General features: G+C 33.5%; 3 protein-coding genes across 4 annotated transcripts; 2 read left to right on the top strand and 1 right to left on the bottom strand.

Moving 5' to 3' along the window:
- Positions 1-1,917: 1,917 nt before the first annotated feature.
- Positions 1,918-12,019, bottom strand: LOC114163760 (E3 ubiquitin-protein ligase UPL3-like). The gene is made up of 18 exons (XM_028048063.2): positions 10,835-12,019; positions 10,451-10,561; positions 10,214-10,330; positions 9,890-10,060; positions 9,650-9,811; positions 9,226-9,474; positions 8,984-9,105; positions 7,476-8,904; positions 7,099-7,194; positions 4,507-6,078; positions 4,179-4,403; positions 3,991-4,095; positions 3,216-3,296; positions 3,054-3,122; positions 2,830-2,958; positions 2,592-2,714; positions 2,257-2,488; positions 1,918-2,140 (listed from the first exon to the last, which is right to left on the bottom strand). The coding sequence occupies exons 1-17, from the start codon at positions 11,663-11,665 to the stop codon at positions 2,423-2,425; spliced, it is 5,658 nt and encodes a 1,885-aa protein (XP_027903864.2). The 5' UTR covers positions 11,666-12,019; the 3' UTR covers positions 1,918-2,140; positions 2,257-2,422.
- Positions 12,020-14,082: 2,063 nt separating this feature from the next.
- Positions 14,083-19,280, top strand: LOC114164376 (synaptotagmin-2-like). 2 transcript variants are annotated; one of them, XM_028049024.2, is made up of 12 exons: positions 14,083-14,371; positions 14,512-14,610; positions 14,698-14,748; positions 14,840-14,963; positions 15,162-15,280; positions 15,358-15,459; positions 16,829-16,903; positions 17,296-17,372; positions 17,468-17,714; positions 17,791-18,141; positions 18,228-18,356; positions 18,495-19,276. In XM_028049024.2, exons 1-12 carry the CDS (start codon positions 14,261-14,263, stop codon positions 18,630-18,632), a joined length of 1,623 nt encoding a protein of 540 aa, XP_027904825.1. In that variant the 5' UTR covers positions 14,083-14,260; the 3' UTR covers positions 18,633-19,276. The 2 variants fall into 2 exon arrangements, with proteins under 2 accessions (XP_027904825.1, XP_027904826.1); XM_028049025.2 differs by lacking the exon at positions 14,698-14,748 and having other exon boundaries at positions 18,495-19,280.
- A 2,692-nt stretch (positions 19,281-21,972) lies between these two features.
- Positions 21,973-23,216, top strand: LOC114196179 (myb-related protein 308-like). Its single transcript, XM_028086734.2, has 2 exons — positions 21,973-22,470; positions 22,569-23,216. Exons 1-2 carry the CDS (start codon positions 22,208-22,210, stop codon positions 23,089-23,091), a joined length of 786 nt encoding a protein of 261 aa, XP_027942535.1. The 5' UTR covers positions 21,973-22,207; the 3' UTR covers positions 23,092-23,216.
- Positions 23,217-24,646: the final 1,430 nt, after the last annotated feature.

Below are 24,646 nucleotides of genomic sequence, written 5' to 3'. Positions count from 1 at the left end.
GTTTTTTTCTTTCATGAGATTTATACTATCATTTAAATATTTTAATATACAGCAATACAAGTATTTGGTTAAAAATTTCTCCAATCTCTCATCTAAAACCATTTCGTAGAGATATAATTCAAAAGAAAGAATTAAACGTTGAATTTTTAAAAATTATGTAAAATTAATTTTAAATCACTAACTATAACTGCAATATTGTTTATCAAACTTAAATTTGAAACGCCTCTTGTCTTTTATAATAAAAAGATAAATTAGATAATAATATTTTGACTACTAAATTTTGACAACTTTTTCTTACAACATGAAGTGACATCTTTTAAGTAATTTTTGAATATTGACAATGAAAAAATGAAAAGAATAGAAAATTACTTAGAAGATACCACCTAAGATTGTAAGAGAAAGTTGTCAAAATTTAGCAGTTAAAAAGTCATTTTCCTTCTTATAAAACATAAAAGTTTTCACTTTGTAAATAATTCTACCGTGTTTTCATGACAGTGCAATTTAAATTTCATGCAATATTTTTACTAAAAAAAGAAAAAAATTATATATATATATATATATATATATATAATATAATATAATATAATTCAATTCAGTTTTTAGCGTAAGTTAAATCTAAAACCAATGTACTAGTGGTTTATGATCAACATCATGAATAAAAAGTGTTATACATAATGAATCCACCCGGTTTAAGACTAATTGGCTTCCACAAGAATACTTGTGACTTTTTAATGAATACTTTAACATTTGATTTCGATGCATTGTTGTTTTTAATACCTAATGAAACAAGCTGAACTTAGAAAAATAATATTAACATTTCTACGAATACTAAATCAGTGAAGAACACATGATGACACCTACAAATTACAAACCGTTTACAGTTAATTAGTTCATACATTATCAGTGTTACATACACATAAAATAACACATTATCACATTATGAAAAACAAGACTAAAGCGTGATTTGCATTAAAATGAAGTCATTTTATTCTTAAATGTAAAAAAAAAAAGGTAATATGAAGTTCTGTTAAATTTAAAACGATTTGATGGATATACTGGTATATAATGTATTGAACATGTTTATATACAATATATATATATACACACACACACACACGTAAATACTAATCCCACGTTATCAAAATTAACATTCAAAAATAAAAAACAGAACAAATTTTTAGCAGCTTAAATTTAAGAGCTAATTATAAACATATTTTGTCGAGAAAAAAAAAACTCTAATAAAGTGCTTCAATTCCTTAGTGTTCGTTATTAATAATCTACTACTACTTATTTCACTAGATTTCAATTAAAAAGTATTTAAAGTAAAATATTTAAAAAGCTTTTAATTAACTTTTATTTTTTGTCTACAATTATTTTTTACATCTTATTACATACTTTTAGTGTTATAAAAATAATTAATTACAACATTACTTTAGCATTTATTAAAATATAAAAACTTTAATATTACAAATTAAAGTAATACATGAAAAATAAATATAATAAAAATTACAACAGAAAACTTATATAAAAAGTAACTTAAATTGAAAAATAAATTTTAATAAATATGACTGGATTTGTTGAACAAAATATCTTGTTCAAATATAGATTACATAAACCTTTAAAATAGAAACCTAAATTTATCCCATAAAAATTTAATTATGTTAAAAAAACCTAGAATAATAATTAGATAATATATTTTTATTTAAAAAGACTATTTTATAGTAACTTTATTATCGCTTTTATGTCATTTTAACATGTAGCTTATCGGTTAATTTTATTTTATCAGACAATTAGAAAGTTGTCAACTAATAATTATCTCATTTAGTTTTTGCTAATCAAAAACTAAACAAATAATTAACTTATTAACTACTTTTGCTAAGACATTTGTTTAACAAAACACCAAATGGCAGAACTAAGTAATAATAAAGCATACTATTTTAAATTATTTCTCTTCCCTTTACCCTTTCTTGGTACATGCTAATTGTGAATAATTGGACTTACATACAGAATAGCGAAAAAATAAATAAAAAAAGAATCAAAATTTCATGATTGCTATTTTATTTACAAGTTCTAACAGGTGAAAATAAATAAGAGCTCCGTAAATGATCCTACACTTTGAAAATGTGGGTACCCGATTAGACTGCAATTTAAAAAAGGTTCTTATTAGTTTCTGAAAAATAAGGAAGAATCGGGCAGTAAGCAGCAGAGAAAATACCATCATTATTATTATAGAACAGACAGAAAAGGGAAACTCACCTGAGCTACACCACAACCTGAGCACGGAAAACGAGACTATTATTAGAGATGCGAGGAGGAACCTGAATCCCAACCAAGACTTAACTGAAACTCAATAATAGAGTCAATTAAAGCCTGACCCATCTATATCAACATACAGGGTAATAAGGTTGGTTAGTTCCAGAACTCATGATAAATCAAAGGATCCCTGGCCTTCATTGATTGCATAGAGTAGCTTCTTGTACATAACTTCCTGTTGAAAATTGGACATCATTGATCAACAACAAAAGATGAAAAAGTACTGTATTATTGGAAATAATTGCTTGGTTTTGGCAGGTTTATAAAATGTGCAGTACCTTTGTAGAGTAAGGAGGAAGTTTCAGGTAATTAGCGCATGTCATCACACTAGGCAAGTCATCGTCCGCGGATTCTGAAGGTCCATTCCCGTTTGATGAAGTATTAACTGCAGTTGACGAAAGCTGCACGAGACAAAAGAAAGGTCATGAATGCAACAACAAATGTTAACATGCATAAAGAAAAAACAAAATTAATATACAAAAAAAAAAACGACAGTAACAAATGTATCCCAAGTACCTTCCTCACAATCGTTAGTTTTGGATTTAGAACTGCCAGCCCACCTGGTGGCAGCCTAGGCGCACCAGTAACAAATTGACAGAAGGCGCGCTGCTGCTCCGTGGTGAATTCCCCCATTATTTCAAGTAACTGAAAATAGCATCCAACAGGCCAAGCATGAAAATAAAACTAGTTCTAATCTTCCATAATACCATATATTACTTATAATTAGAGGAGAAACATACATTAACAATAGGAGGGCTCTTTGCATTGTACCCATGGTCAAATTTTATATGATCAGCAAGTGTCTCAGCCTGCAGTAACAGTTTTACCAAAAAATACTATGATTTCAATGCTTTGTTCTTATTATTTTAACCACCAAACAGTAATAAAATTGGGCAAAATACCTCCCACAACTCCCTCCGTCCACAAAGCAAGTAGTCTAGTTCTTGAGGAGTAAAAATTTGTAAAGATGAGATGTCAAAAACCTGCATTAAACAGCACAAGCATGCAAGTTGTGGTCAGTTTTAAACTAAATCAAACAAGCAAAAAATACTAGTTCCCCCAGCAATATTTTCTTCCTCTACTCTACAAGAGAGACTACCAAAACCAGAACTACCCACCTATTTCACAAACAATTAGAATATCGGAATTTTAACATCCAATAACCAAACATTACGATTTTATTTTGTGCAGGTAAAGTATGGTTGGTGATTGGGAGCAAATAAGTAAAAGGACAAGTGCATATATATAATAATCTCCCAAGTGGACTATTCAAGCATGAGATCAAGGCAAGCACTGCATCGTTTAAGACATCAATAGAACACAAAATAACTTAGTCTACTACAGAACACAACTTAAGAATTTCATGTAATGTCATCAAATTAATTTCATGTATCAGACAGTCATTTGAACCTACAACAATTACAATAGTTTTATTCCACTACGCGATGTTAGCTTCATAAATCATACAACGGCATTTCACACAGTAAAAAACAAAATCCTCAGGGATGCAGTGGTAGACAAGTTGAGGAAGATACATAAACAAGAATGACAATATTACTAGAAGATATTTCCCATTTCATTGGGAAGGGGAGGGGGAACACCTTTTTGAAAAATAACATGCTCCACACCAACAATGTGCAAACTTTTTAAATTAACTAATTAAAACAAACAAGAAACCTGATTAAACCCTGCTCTAAATGCTTCTATTTGCCGCATGATTCCAGTCTTGACTGTTGCATCAACCACCAAGGATATGTACTCCTCCAAATTGTTGATATCGACCTAATAATTTGGGAGCAAGTTAAGGAATGTTTTATACCATGAGAACCAAGATCCAACAAATAGCTCAGAGATTAACTACATACAGTTTCATCTCCAGGTTTCAAGGTGTACTCAGGAAAACCAGGAAGTGTAAAATCTAAGCAAAGATCTTCAACTGGAGCACCATGAAAATGTAAGTTAAAAAGTGTATCAGTATAGCTACCACCAACAGATTCTACATAATGTTTCCGACGAACAAGGGCATTTAACTCTTGCAAAGTCTTCCCAAGCTCAGCATCAATGAACAGAATGTCATGCAAATCAAGATCCTAGAGCAAAATGAAGATCAGTGCAAACACTACAATAAGTTTACATTCAGATAAACTATAAACATCAAGATGGTTGAAACATCAACATTATACAATAACATACTTGACCAAGAACAAGCTTATAGAATGCCACTGACAATGGCAGATCCAATAATCGTCCATCTTGAAGAGCTTTCGCCATAACTCGACCCAGCAGCCGAAAATACTCGATGGCTTTTGCAAATGGGCTACCCTCTGATGCATCAGAATTTGTAGGCCAGGGTCGAGGAAACAAACCCATAGGAGCTTGAACAAGTTCTTTATCTCTAGCCAAATCAGGCCTAGAGCCTACACTATGCTCTCTCTTTTCATCCCCGTCAACTTCCATTTCATGTTTATTTGAAGAATGGAATCTCCACATTTGCAGTCTAACCTTTTGTAAATCATGACTTAGAATTGTATAAAACTCCAGGGTTGGGCCAAGGCCAGTGCCAACTTCACCAAAATATTCTACTTCAAGTACCGCTTTTTGGCTAGAATACATCTCCATAACTTTTGCAGCAGAATCCAAGACACGGTTTCGAGAGACACGAACTTTTTGGCGCTGTAATCTCCCAACTCTAATCTCTCTCTCGGTTGTCGATCCATGACCATCAGCACCTTGCTGCTGCTGAAGTCGATACAATGCTCGAGATAACCCAAATGCAGTAGAATAGAAGTACTGTCGTCGAGTCTCAAATGGAAACAAGAAAGGGCATGCTTTAGTCAACTGATAACACCATAAGGGAAGACTACCACTGCATAGTGCTAGGGCATCTTGTATTTGCCTAGCCAATTTTGGAGTAAGCTTACCACTAATGAATTCCTCCGGAACAACCCTAGTATCAGTTGTAACAACTAGCTGATCAAAATTAGATATTTTTCCCTCAGCAAAGCTATCAGAAACCACTTGAGCCCTTAAACGAGGTGCAAGCTGGTTCAAACACTCCAACACACGCAGGAGTGCCAAAATATTGTAGGTGGGATTAGATTTCTCTAGATCACACGGCAATTCTCCATACAATATACTGTCTAAAACAGAAGTCTGATGCAACTTAGCTTCTGGGCCGGAATTTGAGGCAGAACCAGATTTGGCAGGTTTTGAAGTATTTGAACTTGATCCTCCGGTAGATGCCTTATCTGTCTGGTTTTCTGCTCTTTGATAAGTGATGGTGTAAATATCACCCCACAGACTGCTTCCATCACTGGATACATAGTCACTGCCAGCAAATCTCTCATCATCATCTTCATCTAGGACAAGCTGCTTTTGAATTGCCTGGTATATAGTCAAATTCCTATTAAGCTGCTTCCCAGCAGCAGTAAAAATTAATTTTGGAGGATCATTAGAAGTACCAAACAACAGGCGCCCATGCCTATCTCTGCCACCCCTGAAACCTCTATTATTAGCATATCCAAGTCCAGCCATAGCAGCAGCAGCAAATGACATTGCACCCCTTGAGCTAGATGAATACCCACTCCTAAAATCAGCAGAGTCGGAACCCCTGGCTGTCACAGCTTTGCTGCTAGAACCTGAGGCTGCGTTAGTCTGGCCATCGCTTGTTGCTGGAGGAACAGTACTCTCCTCAACTGAGTCACCCAATTTCACATCATGTACTTTGTCGGGCAAGCAGACAGGAAGAGAATCATCCCTCAACACCTGTACAAAGTTGAATAAAACAAGTAAATGACGCATTTCTGATTGATGGTTAGTGAAATAATATCATATCTGATTGATAGATTCAATGGCTAGGATGAATGCTGTGGAATCAAATGATAGATCCAATCTAAGAATCAACAATTAATTATCAACAGGGGTTATTAAAATATATAAGAAACAATAATAGCAATTTGGTCTCATAAATTTCAATATATAGAACAGAACACCTAAAACCAAATCAAAGTCTTCCAATCTACCCAACAATTAATGCTAGTATCCAATCAAGTAAACAAATATAACATGTCTTGAAGTCAATCATGATAATGGATGCAATAAGCTAAAGGTAGTTTCCAATCTCGCAAACAACCAATGTCATCAAGAATGATATCCTACCTAAAAGATCAGAGAACGGTTGCAAGTTCATAAAATGTACATTACGAGATCATATAAAAAAAAAATGAGTTGTTGTATGAATAGAAAATAGAAAATATAAAAATATACAGGTGGCATGTCACATAACACACATACAAAAAGGTTTGCAAAAGTTCAAATATAACACAAGAAGTCAACAAAAGAAAATACTCCAAACATAACAAAAATTGATAGATTTTTTAATCGCACTGGCAGAATGTTGACCAATTTCACCAGTTCAGTGATACGGAAAGGAAAGTGGCAGCAAGATCATGGAATCTTGCAATCTTACAGTCTAGATCATACTCTTGACAACACTGGTAACAACAACTAATGGTCATGATCTCTCTGATAGACTCTATAACTATAATAGTGGCATTTTTGTTTGCTGAAATCTTTAAAAATAGAAGATAGGAGAATAGCAATAAAAGTAGATACAATGGCAAAATACAAATACATGAAGAAATTTAACGTACTAAAGAACAAATTGAACTAAAGAAAAAAGAAAGGCGTACACAGAACTAAACATTTACATAATTAATGACATATGAATACAAGCATAACCAAAAACAACAAAAAGGCGAATTCTTAGCAGAAGTATAAACATACATCTTCATGGTCTTCATCCTCATCATCAGAAATATCATCATCTTCAATCACCAAAGCCTCATCTATTTCAACAGGAGATATATCCAATTCTTCATCCTATCCCATAAAGGTAGAGAGAGAAAATAATGTCAAACAACAGAAAGGCCTTAAACAATAAAAGACACCACTCAAGTAATATTCTACAGGAGACCACATAAAGCAAATATATCAACTATCCTTTAGATGAAAGAGGCTCAAAAATGGTTTTTATCTAAACGAAGAAAGAACAATAAGCATAAGTATAAATAATATCCCATAATTAAATGTTATAAACAAACATGTTTTGAAAATAAAATTATTCTATTAATAAAACTCTTTTCCAAAATTTGGCAGCATACCTCAGAAGTTGATTCGCCATTTACAGGTTTCATTTGAGCATTTTTATCTAGAGCTGCTCTTCTGCGAACAGCATTTCGTGTCTGGGGTCCTCGTGCTTCCTCCTGTGCAGCCTTTAATACAGCTTTACCCTTGCTCTTAGATGAACTCGTGCTTTTATCTTGAGATGTTTTTTTTGTAGGTGTATCTTCCATACTAAAAGAAGATCTGTACATAGCTGAATGTCGACGGGTAGTGGAGGGAGTATAAGAGGAAGGAGATGAAACACCTGCCCCTGTAGGAGCTGTTCCAGATTCAGTATTGTCACCAGGTACAGTAGATTTTTGACCAGATTCACTGCGCTGGACACGAGTCCACAGAAATTCCTCGATGGCGGCTAAACTTGCTAATGGATCAATCAGTACCACATTGGAAGAATAATCCTTAAGTGACTTTTCACCCTGTGCTCGACAGAGACGCAGCTTTATGGGCTGAGATAATGCACTTAGTCCAGAGGAGAGACGTGCACTCCCACTAGATGAACGAGAAGAATTACTCAGCATCACAGGGAAGCGTTCCAAGGAAGACAATGCATTTTGAAGCTTCTGAACCAAGACAGTCATAGGAGCAAGAGCCCCATTATCAATGCTCAAAGGTAGTGCAATAGCAACAAATGACTTGAACCTTGCAAGTGCCTGTTGACGAAGTTTGGGGAGACTGGTTTCTGACATTCGATCTTTTGCAAAATACCCACAAGATAAATAACTCAACAAGGCTTCAACAACACCACTACCAATAAATTCAAAAGTAGATACACCATCACCTTTGCCAAGTTCCTTTAACAAGTCAGATATCACCCCAATTAAATATTCTTCTGTGTTAGTAGAATTTTCGTCGAGACCAAATTCAGAAGCTTTAACTTTTCCCTTTGCCTTAGTTTTTTGATCATCAACACAAGTGTTCAACTTTGAGCAGAGATTTTTCAAATGCAAGAGATCATCACTAACACCCACTTCAGTAGACCCAGGATCAGAAGGAAAGTACTTGTCTTTAAAACCTCTAGCAACTGAGCTAATAGACTCCCGAATACTGGAACCAGTGGTTGGAGTTTCAACAGAACTCGTTGGCAAACCAACATTTACTGGAACTGAACTCCTCATCAAATCATCCAAATAGTTTGCATCAGGGTTTGAGTTACCACTACGCAGGCGATAGTGTCTGGGCTGAGAATGAGTTCCAGATACAGAATCACTATCCTTCTCAGCAGATGTTTGAATAGATATATTGGTTGAATTTCCAGCCAAAATAAGTTGGTCAACTGCATGGACCACACCTTCTCTGACAAACATCTTAGAGAAAGTTCCAGGAAGCTTTTCCATAAGAATTTCTGCAATCTGCAAGGCAGGTACCAAAACATGCGGATCTTTCCATGCTAACACACCAGCTAAGAAACTATATCACCAAATTGACAAAACATAAGTTTTCTACAGAGAACATAGAGCAACAGCAATCCAATTGAAGTTCTAGATACCTTGATATATTTGTTATACTCAATAAAGACTGGATCATCTCAGCCGTGCTGAAATACATCAATTTTCCAATGACAGAAAGACATTTGTGGCGAACAGGACCATTGACACTGGCACCATATATCTAATTCAAAAGCAGGGCAAAAATATTAGTAAGTTGCGGGATGGAGGAGCAAAGAAGTCCGAGAAAAAAATTATAAATAATAAATATAGCTTAACAATGAAATCAATTTAAACATTTAACCTGCATTAAAACTGGGAGGAGATCCATCCCAAATTGCTGAAGTAACTCGGGCTGATCATTTAATAACTTCTCACGAGCTGATATCTCATGAACATTTCCATTGATGGTGTCTTCTTGTCTGGAACTGCCAGAAGGACATTTTTTCACAAAATACCCTTTCACAAACAAGTTGGAGCTGACAGGAAGAGAAATGGTTCCATGTGGCAATGGAGGCAGAAGTTCATTTGCCAGATTCACAATCTCAAATATCTATATATTAGAAAAGAGAATGGAATAAATTTATTTTTAATTAAATTAAAAGAGAACTGAAGTTTTAAGGGATTTAAATGATGAGATCAATATCACAGTCTCTGAAAATGAACCATAGGGAGATAAAATAAAATTATATATAAAAAGAGAAAAAGAAATCCAAGGTACATCATACCTGATCTGCCGGCCTACTTAATGCTGGTGAAACAGAGGTGATAGAAGAAACACCAGAACCGGATAGTATATCTTTCAGAATGCCACTAATTCCAAGGAGAAGCAATGTTTTGGCTCCAAGAGGGGATCCACTGGCACATGTGGAAAGAAGGCGGATCAGACCCTGCATGCATCAATGATGTCAAAGGAACAGCTTGCCAAAGGTGAAAATATCAGATTTAGCGACAAATATTACACTTACAGTATATGTTGGAGTGCTGAGAGAAGCCTGACCACCTCCAGAACTGCTAGTAGAAATGAGAGAGGCGGCTTGTGTTACCAGTCCATGATTGCACAATTCATCTAATTTGTCTGGAGATGAGGCAAATGCTTCAGCTATTCGAGTCAGACAAACAGAGGCATGTTCCAGAACCTAGAAATATTATAATTGAAAATTGTGAAGCCACAATTAGAGAATTGGCAACACTGTCTATAGCATCATTATTTACTCCAACAACATTTTCTTAAAACTAAGGAGTACTGTTTCAGTTTTATGACAAGTATAACAACTAAAACATAGCTTTACCTTGGAGTCATGGTACTGAAGAAGGTTTGTCAAAAGAGGAACAGCTTCCATTACAAAGTCAGCTGCATCAGGAGGAAGCTTTTTGCACATATTTGCAGCAGTAGACAATGCTACCCGCTGAAAAATATGATCATGTCAATATAGGGTTGCTGATTAAGCGTAGTAAATGCAAAATGAATCACCACACTTTGAAAATTTTAAGCATGCTTCTATGTAAGGATTTCATTGATGAGTTACCTGAACTCCCGTTGAGAAGAAGTCCAAGTAAGAAAGTACAGCCATCAGAGCTCCAGCTCGAAGACAGGCAGTTGGGTGCTCCTGAGAAATCTTCTTCAGCGCTTGAAGAGACTGTTAACATCAATAATCGCATCCATTAGAATTCAATGTAGACAGCCACAAATGTATCAAACAAAAAGAACCTCGTTGAAGACAGCAGCCCATTTTCAAGCAAACTTAAACAAATGTATAGCCTTAGACAAAAAGAAACCAACTTGAGGTTTAGGAATCTCATATACAAGATAAGACATTTCTAAAAAGAATTCAACGTAAAGAAATGACAACATTGTTCTAGATTCCCGATACATAAACCAACGGCAGAAAAGAGATTGAATGAGAAATAACCTGCTCAGCCAAGTCCATATACTCTATCGTAAGCAGCCTCGCACAGAATATAGACACTGCCCCGTAATGCACAACAGCAGCACAGGATGAGGGAAGAACGTCGCATAAATGGGTAAGCGCCCTGGCCGCAAGTAGCATAACATCGGGGTTGCTCTCATGATTTAGCAACCCCACTAACACAGGAACAAACGAGTCAACGGAAAATGTACTAAGGGATTCTTCAGTGCCAATGGAAAGCATGTCACAAAGCTGCGACAATGCCTCGAGCTGACGACCTTCTTCTCCGTCAGCACGCAATCCAGCCAGAATTTTCTTGAGTCTACCACTCTGATGAGAAGAGGACGCAGAACCACTCATAGCCGTGGCAGGAAGAAGATCATCCAAACCAGCACCAAGTTTCCGAAGAAGCCCTTGAAGGGCACTACTAGCAGACGTCAAATTCCGATGCACACCACTGTCACTGTAATTATCATCGTCGTCCCCAACACCTTCACCCTCCATGTTCAACGCCAACGCTCGCTCTCTTTCTACATCCCTAATCCCAACATCCTGTTCCTTCTCCTTCCCTTTGTCCGAATTGTCCCTTTCCAAATTCTTGCCACGGCGATCACGTCTTGACCCGGAGGATTCGTTGGTGGGGTCCATGAGAGAAACGGAATTAGTGGCGGTTGTGTTAGTCCTGGCCGAACGAGAACGTGTATTAACAGTTGGGGTGTTCGGGATCGAAGAAGAGGAAGAAGAAAGACGAGAGCGCTTGGCGGAACGAGAGGTGGACGAGGATGAAGGGGCAGCTGAGGAAGCCTCCGCCCGCTTCCGACTCCGAGTTTCCATACAAAACCCAGACTCACCCTTTCAGTCAATCTGACCTCTCACCGATCGATTAATCCCTTGCATCTGTGCTCTATCGGATAAAGAATATATTAAATCGGCGAAAACCCTAAATCCAAGAAAAGTCCCGAATCGGTGGTCGTACGAATACGAAACCGCCTTAAATTATTATGACCTGATTGAGAAATTGAACAATGAGTGTAGCGAATTGGGTAATGGTTATTGAGAATCTGGAGTTCGTGCAATGTATTGCGTTTAGTATACAACACAGAAAGGAAATTGTTGGATGAAAACCCTAAGTAAGGACATGTATGAAGCAGGGAAGGGAATAAAAAAGGAACAAACCGGACACAGCACAGAACAGAAATACCCCTTTTATACGTAACTTTCTTCGGGCAAGGGCAGAGAGCCATCACTCGTCACTCTGAAACAGTGAGTCACAACTCGCTTGGCTTCTTCTTACTTCATTCCAAGTTCAGACAAACAATTATTCCACGTACCCATTCATCAAAATTACATTTTTATGTTCATTTAAAAGTAAAATTTGAATTTACATATTTCATATTTCATAATTATATTTATTGAGTATAATCATATCCAAAATTAATTAAATATGTTTTAATTTTTTTAAAATTGTTAACCGTGTTAATTTTTAATATCATATTTTTTATGCAATAAAAATACATAATATTTTTTTATATAAATGTATAAATTAAAAAATAATTAATACGAATGTATAGTTATTTAAATTTGAAATATTAATTTCATTACTTCAATTTTTTATGTACTTCATCTTTTTTTTAATTTATAATTAATAAACTTTAATTATACTAGTGTTAACAATGTGATATTGTTAAATTTTTGAACTAATTATCCTTGTTACAACTTAGATCGAACTCTCTGTTTCAACAAAGTCAAATTCATTTGTTCTTTGATTTTAATTTCAATATTTATTGTATATTTTAAAGTTATTAATCAACTATCAAGGATTTCTTTAAATGAGTCATTGGTATAAAAAACATTATAAGTTCAAATTCTATATCTAATCATTTAATTATTATTCACTACTTATTCATGAAAATTGTTATTGTTTTATAAGTGTACTATTATGTCGAATCACATATTTGACAAAAAAAAAAATTATATCTGTTGTGATTTTTAATTTTGTCTCAAAATGTACATCCCTTTGTCTAAATTAAAAAAAAATTGCAAATTTAAAGATTGTAATGTAGTAATTAAACACACGGCTTGTTTATTAATCACGTTAATTAAAAAAATCATAATTATGTCAGCGAAATCATAGGTTTCTTTTGTTCTTTAAAATATTTTTACACTATTTTATTAGTTTTATGAATGTTAACTATAGTATTGATTAAAATATAATTAATGATCCTGAATTATTTTACTTTTCTGTTAAAATTTTAAAATAATTAACTTTATTTATTAATCTATAAATAATTAAGTTATTAATGACACTTGATTCTATTATATTTATTTTAGAATATATAATAGTTAATTTCATTAAATCTAATAATATAAATTTATATAATATATTTTCTGAAGAAAAATTATTTTTTTGTCTTTTATTCTTACAATAATTTTTTATACATAAAAAAATACATTAAAATTTAGAGGGTCTCTACAAGAAATAAACAAGTTTTTCGATTAAAATTTAAAAAGTACTCCTTTTAGTTTTTGAAAAAAATAAAAAATAAAAATATATATATATATATATATATATATATATATATTTAATATTTTCTAAATTCTTTTGTGATAGAAAGATTGTATTTTTTTTTATGAAAAAAAATTATATTTTCTTCATATTGAATTTTGTCATTCGTTTAAATTATTTTTCGTTGTTTGTTTTGAACATACGTGAATGATAAATTTTGGTGTGTATCAAATAAATGATTTATTACCGTTGTTAACACTTTTAAGTTTTTTACGATATTTTATTAATAATTATTTATGTCGGAATTCATTTAATGTTAAAGTTAACATCATATATAATTTAATTTCAAAAAAAAAATTATAGAGAGTAAATTTTAAAAATAGAATAAAAATAAAAGAAAGTGAATATCTAAATGTCCCGATCTATTACATGATATTCTAGTGTAGAAATTAAGACATGATAGTATAACATAATAATTTAAGGATTTTTTTTTAAAATTACACGTGATTTTTTAACTTAGGTGACAGACGAGGCAATTAAAATAATAAGAGATTTTTTTTTTCAAATATGGCATTATCCATTTTTTTTAGATATATGTTAGCAGGAATGAATAAATAAATAAATGGCACAGTAACTAATAAAAATAATGTATTTAATTGCGTTAAATCCTTATCAGTATTTGTAACTATAATTTGATTTTATTTATTTAGTAAAAATAGTGTTCTTTTTTAGGGTAAGACAAAGTTCGTTTTTCACGTCTTTGTTTGAACGTAGGAATGGTGATCCGATGAGAGCTGAAAGACATTGGTAGAGGCGTATTTGTGAGGTGATTTACTTTTAACATAGGGCAAAGGAGAGAGAGAAAAGAAGAACAAAAAGAAGAACAGAGATTGTGATCAAAACAATTTTGAGAATCGATCGAGATGGGTTTCTTCGGCACCATATTTGGTTTTTTTGGCTTTGGATTTGGGATTTCCATGGGTCTTGCCATCGGTTATTATCTCTTTATTTATGTTCAACCCAGTGATGTGAAGGTAAGAATTACATTCCTCTAAATGGGTTTCAACTCCTTTCTTTTATACACATTCATAATATTATGAATCTGTATAATCTTGGCCTTCTTTTTTCCTACAATTGTTTAAGTTTTGCACTTATGCACTGTGGCCTTGGATAGGATCCTAAAATTAAACCATTGACCGAGGAAGATTCAGAAACTGTAGATCGAATGATTCCTGAAATACCACTTTGGATAAAGAATCCAGACTTCGATCGGGTAAGCAATTGATTGCGTTTTTTACCTCTTTGTTACGAGTCTTTCTGTGCAATTACACAACCATTCATTGGTTTTTTTTTTCTTCAGGTTGATTGGCTTAACAAACTTATTGAATATATGTGGCCATATCTAAATAAGGTGTTCATTTTTTGAAGCACATTTCTTGAACTTTAACAGTTAAAATCTAATTAATTTCGTTTTTTGATTATTTGAGCATTTGGTTTTTCAGGCTATATGTAAGACAGCAGAGACAATTGCAAAGCCTATAATTGAAGAGCAGATACCACAATATAAAATTGATGCTGTTGAGTTCGAAGAACTAACACTAGGATCTTTGCCGCCAACTTTTCAAGGTTAGATAAAAACCATTTAGTTTCTGCAAGATAACGAAGAAATTACTGATGTTAATTTTCACTAGTTTTCCTGATTCTGAACCACCTTTATAAATTACTTCATTTTATGCAATTGATTTATTTGTAAAGAACTTGTATGATATACTGTTTATGAATTTTGTCACGTTTGTTTTCAAATGCATGATTTACTCTGAACAGGGATGAAAGTTTACGAGACTGAAGAGAAAGAGTTAATCATGGAGCTTTCTGTAAAATGGGCAGCAAATCCTAATATCATTGTTGCAGTTAAGAAATTTGGGTTGAAAGCAACTGTGCAGGTGAACATTTCATTGTGTTGAAGTAAATAAACTGAGATAGAATGTTTCTTCATTCTGGGAATTTTAAATTTCTGCAGGTGATGGATCTGCATGTTTTTGCTATACCGCGTATTACTTTGAAACCTTTGGTTCCAAGTTTTCCATGCTTTGCCAACATTTTTGTGTCTCTCATGGAAAAGGTTTGAATTTATTTCTCGATTGCTTTCCATACCCACTAATCACTTTAATACATGTAAAAATAATGTACAAATACAATGCAATATTTTATTGTTGGAAGTGGTTAAATTTTGAAGAAAAATTTATTATACATATTTTGTATTGTCGTCACTTTTGAAAACTTTAAGATCGAAGTTTAGTCAATGAATGTTATTTATGAGAGATGCCATAGTTGGTAACTTGTTTTCATACCGCTTAGTGACATAAATTGCACTTCGTACATCAAAATTATCCATAAAAGTCGTTAAGACATTAAACGTTTTGTAACTGAAAATGCTTTTCCAAAATTAGGTTTTCTTTTTTTTTCAGCAATGGAATCTTATAAAATGACATTTATTTTCCCTTTTATTTTTGTTTGAGCACTAAAGGAGTAGGGTGATTGGACTTTTTATTGGGTATATGATTCTCCCACCATATCTCAGCGGAGGCAATTACTTCATGCACCCCTTAATTTTTCTTCATGCACCCATCATTTCTGAAATTTATTTTTCGAAACATAATAAACAATTTTAAATTTTTGTTTTTGAAGTGAAACATTCCCTTCTTTTGACCGAAAGCATTTTGATGGGTGGGAGAAGAAATTTCATGAGGTGAGGAAGCAATTGCCCTTAGCGGATTAGCGGATGATATAAATAATGGACTTTTTCTTCTTGAACCTTATAATTTCTAACTACACCCCATAATTCTTAATTTAAAAAAGCGACCTCCATCATGAAAAATTTCCAAAATTTTTGGATCAAGATTTTCAGAACAAATATCTAAAACAAATTTTTCGGAACATATGAAATGCATTTTGAGTGAACTTCCTAGAATAAGATTTCCTTAACATGAGATACTTTCCAGAATGAAAAAAAAAAAATCTGAAATAAATTTTCCAGAACACGAGATTTGTTATATATTAAGTTTCAAGAATATCATTCTAAAACGTGCTTTTCGAAACACATACACTACATTTGAAAAAATATTTTATGTACAGAAGCTTCTAAACCAACCCACTTATCTCTTTCTCGCCTTCATCTTCCTTCAAAGAGTGCAGCAAAGATAATGGCGGCAGTAACAGAGAGTGGTGCATAGAGAAAGGATATTTTAGTCTTTTTGTTTGTAGTATTGGAGTGCAATTAATAATTATGGGTGCAGGAAGAAAAGGCCTAAATAATTGGAGACAAACTATGTAATATTGTAATAAGACAAACTTTTTTTTTACTTTGAGAGTTAAGATAGTTTATGTCCATGATTAACACCTATGATTATTCTTTGCAAAAATGATTTGTTTTTATTACAACACTTAAATTATTACATTTACACTTTTACTTTGGCATTTTTTTCATGTAGCCATATGTTGACTTTGGGCTGAAGCTTGTAGGGGCTGATCTTATGTCTATTCCTGTACTTTACAAGTTCGTTCAGGTACGCAACTAATATTTCCTATTGTCATTTCATTCTTTTTCCAGATTTTGTAATTGAGTTAAAGTTGATTATATATTTTGTAAAAATGAAACAATGATGACTTGTGTTGTGAGTATAATATTTTGAGATATTATAAGTAACAATGTTACATAAAAATAGTAAAATAAATGAGAGTAAACATATTAAAAATCGATGAGATGAATAGAAAAGAAAAATGTATTCATTCATCGTAGAAAAAAAAAATATTAATGATCTTCTTATAGAAGATTAAAGTTGTTTGAAAATGAAAATTAGGTTATGTGTGTATTTTTTTTACCTGTTTATGTTTAGTTATTACGAGTTAATGAAAGATGTGTGATTTTCAAACAATTTTATAACACCATTGTTTTCAGGAGATTATCAAAGATCAAGTTGCAAATATGTATCTATGGCCGAAAACATTAGATATTCCAGTTATAGATCCATCGAAGTATGTTTATGCATTATCTGCAATTTTTTTTTTATCTTACGTGTTCATGAAACTTTTTTGGTCTTTGATATTAATGAACTGTGACGGAAATTTAGAGCACAGAAGAGGCCTGTTGGAATTTTAAATACAAAGGTTATAAGAGCAATGAAGTTAAAGAAGAAAGATCTTCTTGGTGCATCTGACCCTTATGTGCAGTTAACACTTACCGAGGACAATTTGACATCGAAAAAAACTACTGTAAAGCATAAGAACTTGAATCCTGAATGGAACGAAGAATTTAGTTTGGTTGTTAAAGATCCTGAGACTCAAGCTTTAGAGTTTCAAGTTTTTGACTGGGAACAGGTCCATTTCTACAACTTTTATTCTCTCTCTCTTTATATATAATATGTGATTTGAATATTTGTTTTTGCACACTTAGGTTGGGAAGCATGACAAGATGGGTATGAATATGATTCATTTGAAAGACCTTAAGGTTGATGAACCTAAAGTTTTCACTCTTGAACTTTTGAAAAACATGAATCCAAAGGATGCTCAGAACGAGAAATCTCGAGGACAAATTGTTATAGAATTGACATATAAACCATTTAGGGACGAAGAATTGGCGAAAAGTTTTAAGGAGCCACACCCAACAAAGAGTCCTCCACAAGGGACTCCTCCAGGTGGAGGTTTACTTGTAGTTATAATCCATGAAGCTCAAGATGTTGAGGGAAAGTACCATACCAATCCACACGTACGCCTTATTTTCAGAGGAGAAGAGAGAAGAACGAAGGTATATGTATTAATACATGTTACGATCAACTTAGTTTTTGTGTGATATGATATTGATAAATGCATGTTTATCATTGCAATTTATAGATAATAAAAAAGAATAGAGATCCAAGGTGGGAAGAAGAGTTCCAATTTTTGGTGGAAGACCCTCCCACTAATGATAAATTACATGTGGAAGTTGTTAGCACCTCGTCACGCAGTCTTCTACGTCAGAAGGTACATGAATTTTTAAATTTAGATTTTCTGTTAACCCTTGTTCCAAGAGTAATAGAGTTTTGGTATCTTAAATAAGTGTTAATTAATCATTAGTTATTATCTTTACATTCATTGTGATTTTTTTTTTTACGATGTTAGGAATCTTTGGGTTATGCTGACATTAGGCTTGCGGACGTTGTTACGAATAATAGAATCAACGAAAGGCACCATCTTATAGACTCCAAGAATGGTCGTATCCAAATAGAACTACAGTGGAGAGCTTCACCAGCTAAATAACAAAATTCTTTATCAGTTTCCTCTTTTTTCTTCTTCTGAGAGTTTTGCATGCAAATAGGGGATTAAGGGTGAAAATAACAATTATTGGGATATGATTAAGTTACACTAATTTATTTGTTAATCATGTAGTATACATGCTTGTAAAAAGATGACTTGAAAGCAAAATCACATACATGATTAACTTAACGACATAAAATGCACGACACAATGATTTGGTTTGTTGATTCTATACATTTTATGAAACATTTTTTGATTGTTGTGTAGAAAGAAAATAGTGGTAAAAAAGTAAGAAGGTGTTAGTTTTGAAAAGGAAAGAAATGGAAAAGAAGATAGAAAGGAGAAGAAGGGAAAGTGAGAGAGGCAAAGATAGATCTGTATCTGTAGTTGGTGTGTGTGAATGACAATAATGTTACCAAACTCCATAAAAATAGTTGTCGTATGTGAGGAACATATTTGTGGAATGACGAATGATAGGTATTAACTTTTTATCCACCCTATAGTCCTATACGTGTCTGTGAAGGAGACATATCGGAAAAGGTTGGGGTTTGGGGAGACCCACATTGGAAGGACAACCAAAGAGGTTGGTAAGGATTCTTAGGACACCCTCCCACAAGTACCTAAGCACATCACACACTCTTTTTTTGCTCTGCTGGCTCTCACTACTACTATACCCTCAAACAATCATTTTCTGCAATTCCTTGCACACCATTTCTTCTTCTTCCTAATCAACATCACTTCATTGTAAAACTAGATGACGCAACAAAAAGTCATTTTTGAATCCAGTTTTTCTACTCAGTTTATTGTGCTGTCTTCTTTTGTTGAGCATTAAAAATAAACTGTTTTGATGTTTTAAAGATAATTTTAATATATTTTAAAATTTTAAAATTAACGACAATCAATATATTTTATAGACACACTAAAAATTAACAGATAAAATTCAATAGAGAATTCAAACTCGTAATTTGTATATGGTTAATATAAAGTATTTGGGTTCCATCACGTGTCGCATTTCTGTAAAGTAAAGCTTCCTTCTCTTTATTTTATTCCCCCTCAACATACCTACAAAGCACAAATCCGTTGTCTGGTTTTCTTAATTCTTATACTAAACTCGGAAGTAATGGCTATTTTTAAAATAATATAAGAGATTCCCACTCTCCTCATTGAGGTATTCGTTTATTAAGGACAACTAGGGAGGTTCACCACACGTTTTCCCCCACAATTCAACTTGTTTAAATTATTGCAAGTATGGGTGTTGTTTACAACTTAACCTAATAAAAAAAATTGGACAAAAAATTCTAACCGCTCAAGATTAATTATTTGTTTGGTTTAACTTTATAAAAAAAAGGCTTTTTCTTTCTCCACTCTACGATTGCTGATGGCACCCATATAGAAAGACTAAAATTTCAAAATCATGCATGCTTCAGAATTTTCAAGATTTATTGTTCTGAAAGATTTCGGAATAAGTAATGCGAAAGTCATCATAGTAAGATTTCATTATAAAGTTTAAGGGGTGCGATTAATAATCACGGGTGCAAAAAGTGAAAGCGTTTTGAAACCCACCCATTAGGAGGGTTGTCTACTTAGAAGTTAAGGTCAAATGAGCTTTTTATCAGCCATAGCCCACCACTTGCTTTCTTAGTTTGGTCATGTAAATTCAAAAGTATTGTAATTAAACAATTGCACTGCAATCTAGGAAACCAACAGGGAAGTTTTCTAGGACCAAACGGAATGTGTGAGGAAGACAACCTAAATATGAAAGATCGTAAGGAATTAAAAATTTTCAAAGCTCTGTCCTCATCAATAAATTAAAGGTTGGCTACCTTACTAGGGTAGCGTTTGAGACGAAAAGAAATCAGAATTGTAAGAGAAAGACAAAGATTTAGACCAGAACGTAAAAAATAGCCAAAAAATAAGAATGAAAAAGGACCAAGATGGGGAAGCTGAGAGATGAATGTTTTTTTCTGAGAAAGAAATTATTTTTGTATCTGAAAAGCTATTAAATGAAGAAACCTAAGATTCAGACCAGAGTGTATTTATTTGATTGATCCATATGTACGAATCAACCAAAATCAATTTATTGATTCGGTTTGATCTTCCTCTTTTATATTTTTGAGTTTGGTGCAGACCAACCAAGCAGTGTCCCCTATACAAATGAATGTGTTGTTGTTATAAGGAAAGAGTGTATTGAAAAAAAGTAGTTGGTTTTTGTAAAGTGTGTGCAGCTTCATTATTTTGTTGGTGTTGTTGTTGAACGTGTAACCGAGAGTAGAGTGGGAGTAGAATTGGAAGGAGTGTGAGATAATAAATAATTTCCCAATCTTCTCTTCTCCCTACTTGAAACCAACTTTTACCTATGCTACTAACTCTTCACCATCTACCTCCAATCATATTCACCAAAGAAGAAGACACAACCGAAAATTAAATGTGAGTGATTGAAAAATAAAATATCCATGCATGATGGATTGAAAGAGAAAAGATAAAATTTGGGATTTGGTTGGCAATAGCGAAACTTGGAGCAGAAGTTTGGGGGCAAAGAAAAAAAAAAGGGGAAAGTGGAAGGTGAAGCAAACCACTACCATACATTCTATCATTTTATCTTTCTCTTTTCTTCTCTTTGATCAATCAATTATCATCATCACCATCACCCTTCCCTTCAACCCAACTTCCAACTCTTCTAGAAACCCGTCCCTGTCACACATACTCACTCTCTCTCTCTCTCTCTCTATCTCTCTCATGCATCATAATGCACCAAACCAATATAATAAACAACAGCAACTACCATTACCATCTCTATGCTTTCACACATGAATACCCAAACTACGGATACATTTCTTTCCAGGAACCTCACAACAACCAACTTACTTAAATCACTAAATCTTTTTCTTTTCTTTTTTTTTTTTCCTTTTTCACAATATCCAATATCTCACTTCCACCACTCATGCCAATATTAAACATTTATGTTATTAATATTATTAACTCTGTTTTTGATTCAACGAGATTGACTATATGGATACGATATCTATTTTATTAAACGGTATACTAATTATTTGGGTGGTTAGTTAACAGTGGAAAATACGAAAATAAATTATGTTATAAATATTTTATAAAAAAAAAAAATCTTGCAAATGATGCATATAATTTAAAGTGATTAAATGCGGAAGTAGCATAGTCCTTACGGTAATAGCAACAGCATCACATGTTAGGAGGACATTATTGAAAAAGAATTGATATTAGTTTATGCAAAAAGGGGGAAAGTTCACATCTTCTTGTCTTGCCTTGCCCATACTTTAAACCCATAGCCAATGTTTATAATAATATGATCTCATGAAATGAATTCAAAGAGAGGGAAAGGTACCAGCCACTCTCCTCTAACCTATCTCACCAACTCACATCTAGAAGCACCAATATCAGTAATCACTTTTTCTTTTCAGTCAAAAGCCTATAAAAATCACCTCCCAGGGCCGGCCACCCTTATTGTTCCACCACACCAGAGCCAGAGAGAGTGATTCCAAACCCACCCATTAAAACAACAATCATTCAATAATCCTTCATCTCAGAGTGGAAGAAGAAGCAGCATGGGAAGGTCTCCTTGTTGTGAGAAAGCACACACAAACAAAGGTGCATGGACCAAAGAAGAAGACGATCGCCTCATAGCTTACATCAGAGCTCACGGCGAAGGTTGCTGGCGCTCTCTCCCCAAAGCCGCCGGCCTTCTCCGCTGCGGCAAGAGCTGCCGCCTCCGCTGGATCAACTACCTCCGCCCTGACCTCAAACGCGGCAATTTCACGGAAGAAGAAGACGAGCTCATCATCAAACTCCATAGTCTCCTCGGGAACAAGTAAGATATTTATACATAGTAGTAATCGTAAATCGTAATGATAAACACCCATTTGTTTGTTTATTGATGAGATTGTTCCAAATTATATATATATATAGGTGGTCTCTGATAGCTGGGAGATTGCCGGGGAGAACGGACAATGAGATAAAGAATTACTGGAACACTCACATAAGAAGGAAGCTTTTGAGCAGAGGGATTGACCCTGCAACTCACAGGTCTCTCAACGACTCTCCCCGTCACAATCAAGCCCAGGAATCAGCCGGCGCAGCCACCATATGTTTTGCTCCTAAACAAGAGGAAAAGGACAACAACGTGTTGTTCGTGGAGGTTAAGGATTCCAAAAGTCCCACATCGGAACGCTGCCCTGACTTGAACCTTGAGCTAAGCATCAGTCCCCCCCATCACGAGCGGGAGGAGGGTGGCGATGGCGATGAAGAGGAATCGAAGAGTATTGGGAGAAGCCTTTGCTTTGCCTGCAGTTTGGGTTTGCAAAACAGCAAAGACTGTAGCTGTGCCCTCAATGCCATCACTGCTAATGCCAACGCTTCTTCTGCCACTGGCTTCGATTTCTTGGGCTTGAAAACCAGCCCTTTGGACTACAGAACCCTGCAAATGAAATGAAATTACATTCAGATTCCGAATCTCTCGCTCTTTCTTTCTTCTCTAATTTGTATAATTAATTAATTAATTAGTTTTGGATCCATGGATGCAAATGATACAGTTCCACCCAGTACAGTTCAACACCATGTTCCTGTTCCCCTGTCTTCGTGTCCTTCTTCTTCCCCTTTCCGCGTATTTTCTTATCTCGCAAACGTGGATAAAATAAAACCTAATACGTAATAGATTCACCCTTTCTCCGCCACCAAAAAAGTGTTACTGTTAGTAAAAAATGAAGTAGTAATTTGATTCCTGGGATTCGGTTCTCTTTCCCAACTTTACCAACTGTTTAAGACACGTAGACCTTCTTCGTCTTGCACAGGGATTTGGATTCAGATTCACGTCAATTCCATTAGTTTAGATTCACGATATTCTCTGTTTTGTCGCGGATGCTAAACTTTCTACTCATCTTAATCTAACTTAATCTTGTACCACATTACAAGATTTATAACTGTTTCGTTACATGTATTTCATAATTAACGGTACACAATTTTTTTTTTTAATTTAGATTAATGTTTTTTGCATGACTTGATAATAAATATATATTTGATAAAAAAAAAAACAGGCCTTGTTCGGTTAACTAATATCTTACGCTCATTAATTAAAGAAGATCACAGACGTACTTAGTATTTTTCTGTGTATTTTTATTTCTTAAGAGTTAAGCATTTAATACTTTAGAATGTGAGATATCATTAGTTTTATTTCTTCAACTAACTAAAGTCTTTTACACACTTTCTAGTATTATAGTTCATTAAAAGTGTTACAAAATAATTATAATATTTGGTATTTATTTTTGTCAATCAACTTGATTTCAATTTAAATATTTATTAAATATAACAAGGTACCGCTCCAAACCTAAAATTATTCCACTCAAAATATACATATTTAGGTTCATCCTACATAATTCATAATATGTATAGTTTTAAGAAATTAAGAAATTATTATTTCTACTAATTTGATTAAATGAAAACAAAGTTATTAAAATTCTTATGTGGGTTACGAGCTAAACATTATGTAGGGCAAACAAGAGAAATTAATCCGTATTTTTTATGTGAGACAAACTGACCTAACTTGCTTTGTGCGAGTCAAAATGGGGTGATCCACCCACATTGTCATCCATACTTTTTGAAGAATCATGATTGATTATTTACAAATCTTTCATTGGAAAAACAAAATTTAAATGTGTTATGTAGGAGTCTAATTTATATAGGGTTAAATATATTTTTGATCTTTTAACTTTCATTGAAAATTGAAATTAGTCCATCTTTGAAACTTTGTTCCAATTTAGTCCTCTAACTTTAGAAATTTGTAGATTTAGTCATTTAAATTAATTTTTTGTTAAATATATTTGATGTTTGAAACGCGTTTCATAATACCATTTGAGTTGTTTAAAACATTTGGGACATTTTTACTTTAATATTAGCTGAGAATGTGTTTGAAACATGAAATATATTTAACAAAGTCAGTTAAAATGACTAAATTCACGCATTTCTTAAAATACGAGACTAAATTGATTCAA

This window comes from Vigna unguiculata, chromosome 9 (genome assembly GCF_037176805.1).
Source record: "Vigna unguiculata cultivar grain cowpea cultivar isolate G323 ecotype 2 chromosome 9, ASM3717680v1, whole genome shotgun sequence".
NCBI lineage: Eukaryota > Viridiplantae > Streptophyta > Magnoliopsida > Fabales > Fabaceae > Vigna > Vigna unguiculata.
This window is presented reverse-complemented; position numbering and strand designations above follow the sequence as displayed.

Bases quoted from the DNA above. Each gene is read 5' to 3' on its own strand.
- LOC114163760 (XM_028048063.2), bottom strand. From the start codon at position 11,665: ATGGAAACTCGGAGTCGGAAGCGGGCGGAGGCTTCCTCAGCTGCCCCT. The intron at 6,079-7,098 runs GTATGTTTATAC...AACTTTGTACAG, and splicing joins AGGATGAAGACCATGAAGAT to GTGTTGAGGGATGATTCTCT. The intron at 4,096-4,178 runs GTATGTAGTTAA...CCAAATTATTAG, and splicing joins TGAAACCTGGAGATGAAACT to GTCGATATCAACAATTTGGA.
- LOC114164376 (XM_028049024.2), top strand. From the start codon at position 14,261: ATGGGTTTCTTCGGCACCATATTTGGTTTTTTTGGCTTTGGATTTGGG. The intron at 14,372-14,511 runs GTAAGAATTACA...GGCCTTGGATAG, and splicing joins TTCAACCCAGTGATGTGAAG to GATCCTAAAATTAAACCATT. The intron at 15,281-15,357 runs GTGAACATTTCA...AAATTTCTGCAG, and splicing joins GGTTGAAAGCAACTGTGCAG to GTGATGGATCTGCATGTTTT.
- LOC114196179 (XM_028086734.2), top strand. From the start codon at position 22,208: ATGGGAAGGTCTCCTTGTTGTGAGAAAGCACACACAAACAAAGGTGCA. The intron at 22,471-22,568 runs GTAAGATATTTA...ATATATATATAG, and splicing joins CATAGTCTCCTCGGGAACAA to GTGGTCTCTGATAGCTGGGA.